The sequence below is a fragment of the Myodes glareolus genome, chromosome 9, assembly GCF_982192425.1.
Source record: "Myodes glareolus chromosome 9, mMyoGla1.1, whole genome shotgun sequence".
Taxonomy (NCBI): domain Eukaryota; kingdom Metazoa; phylum Chordata; class Mammalia; order Rodentia; family Cricetidae; genus Myodes; species Myodes glareolus.
Window position 1 is genome coordinate 65944695 of NC_142034.1, and position 2441 is coordinate 65947135.

The window sequence follows — 2441 nt, forward strand, 5'->3', positions numbered from 1 at the left end:
GCCAGGTTGTTCCATAGACATATAAAAGAAAACAATTGTGTCAATATACACAGGAAACCTAATTCAATGAGTCAGCATCTCTTCCTGATGAAACATTTCAGCAAAATAAAAGGCGCCAAGTCGACATTACTACAAAATAAAAACACCTGATGAGAGCAAGTATCATGCTGTCAAATCTGTGAGCATCACATAAATAACATACGAGTCCTGGAAGAGCAGATGTGTAAAGGATAAGAAAGCAGCTATTCATTTTAAATTACTTATTTTACTGTTTTCATGAAAGAGGGATTTCATACCCAATAATTTCTTCAGAGCCTCCATGACATTCTTATTCCTCAGACTGTAGATCAGTGGGTTCAATAGAGGGGTGAGTATCGTGTAAAACACAGACACCACCATGTCCTTCTCAGGGGTACGGAAGGAGACAGGGAGCATGTAGGTGTAGACAGCAGCACCATAGAAGAGGATGACCACGGTCATGTGTGAGGAGCAGGTGGCGAGGGCCTTCTTCCTGCCCTCTGTCGAATTCATCCTGAGAACTGTGAGGAGGATGAAGGAGTAGGAGCTTGAGATGACTGTCACGGGGATGAGGAGCATTGGCACACAGCAAATGTACATCAGGGTCTCGTAGAGCCAGGTTCCTGAACAGGAGAGTTTTATCACAGCTGGGACTTCACAGAAGAAGTGATGGATTTCCCTGGATCCACAGAATGGGGACATCATGGTGATTGGGGTGAATATGAAGCCATCCAAGGATCCCAGGAACCAGCAGACAGACATCAGATGGAGACACGCCCTGCGGTTCATGAGGACAGGATAACGGAGTGGGTGGCAGATGGCCACATAGCGGTCATAAGACATGGCAGCTAAAAGGAAAAATTCTGAACCTGCTAGTATTGTATAGAGGAACATCTGCATCCCACAGGCAGCAGCTGAGATCCTGTGGCTCCCCAGAACCTGGTCCATGAGCATCTTGGGCACAGTGACAGAAATGTACATCATGTCCATGAGGGACAACTGGCTGATGAAAAAGTACATGGGTGTGTGGAGCCGGGTATCAGAGAGTATCAGAAGGATCAGGAGGGAATTGCCAGACAAGGTCATGAGGAAAATCACAAATATGACCACAGCAAGCAGAGCAGGGTGTTTGAATTGACTGAAGAATCCCACCAGGGTGAAATCTGCCTGTCCAGTGTAGTTGTTCATCTAGGAGATGATGGTAATGGGTGTGTCTTAGGCAACCAAGAAAGCTTTGAGGTTAGTGTCATCATGTGACCCTATGAACTAATACACAGTTGTAGGCAGAGACTTCTCATTTATTTTCTGGCTGCCCAGATGAGAATAATCATACAGAAACTATCACACACTGTTTGGCCTATTAATGAACAAAGCAATCTGTAACTGGTTGTGATCAACTGTAAACCACACTCAGTGATGTGCTATCCCCCTGACTGTGCTAACGGGAAGGTCCCTACCTGTACATCTGAGGATGACATATTACATATAGTTCAATCAGGTTTTTTTTTCTGAAAACGTAGAATTCATATCTTCGATATTCAGGGCAAATTTTCCAAAGTTCAAGGTCACGAAATTTCCTAAATCCTGACAGCATATTCTGTCCAGTACTGCAGACTTGAGGAATGCTGGCCCATGCTAGTACAAATAGTGATTCAATGACAAAAAAAGTCAAATCAAATTATTTTGAAAGTTTTGATTTTAAAATGAGCCTTGATCTCATGGGTTAAGGATGCAACTGGAATCTTAAAAACTCTGAGGAATATTTCATATAAAAACACTTTTAAAGGGTATAATTTAAGGGGGAAATTCCAACAGGTGAACCTCCTCAATACCCAAGATCAGGCTTCTCTGAGAATTTCTCTGCAGCTTGCAGAAGCTTCGCCTGCACACAAACATGACCAATGCTCAGAACCCTAAAAGGCTTGGGGCAAGGAGCCCACTCAGCAGCCAAATAGTTCCCCAGCCCAGCTGTCACTCACCCATTGTTCCTCCATCTGCTGCCTAAAATAATGCTACTGATGATGGTGGTAGTGATGATGTTGATGATGATAACTTTGATTTCTGATTTGGCCAAGGTAAAATAAAGCAAAACAAGGAAAGTTCTCTCAGTATCCCTAAGTAAGGAATAGTTAAGCAGACACACTGTTACAGTGTTAAGAATTCACTATCCTGGAGAACATCTTAGAGATGGGCTATATTATTGTACTATGGGCTTCATTACTTTTGATCTTCAGTTTAAGTATTGTGTAAACATTTAAGAATTTGGTTTTCAAAATAATAAGGATGAAAACTTCAAATAAATAGTGCATAAAGCCTACTCAAAGAAGTCTTTGGATATGACATTGTCTATGTTTTTACAAGTTGCCTCTTTGGTATGAATGTATAAAACATTAAATATATATTTATATAAATATGCATATATG

The 2441-nt window shown here is 41.6% G+C and overlaps 1 protein-coding gene across 1 annotated transcript; it reads right to left on the bottom strand.

The window, feature by feature from the left end:
• Positions 1-246: 246 nt before the first annotated feature.
• On the bottom strand, positions 247-1227 carry LOC148120949 (olfactory receptor 2T29-like). Its single transcript, XM_087909579.1, has one exon. It carries the CDS (start codon positions 1204-1206, stop codon positions 247-249), a length of 960 nt encoding a protein of 319 aa, XP_087765705.1. The 5' UTR covers positions 1207-1227.
• Between the last annotated feature and the right edge of the window lie 1214 nt (positions 1228-2441).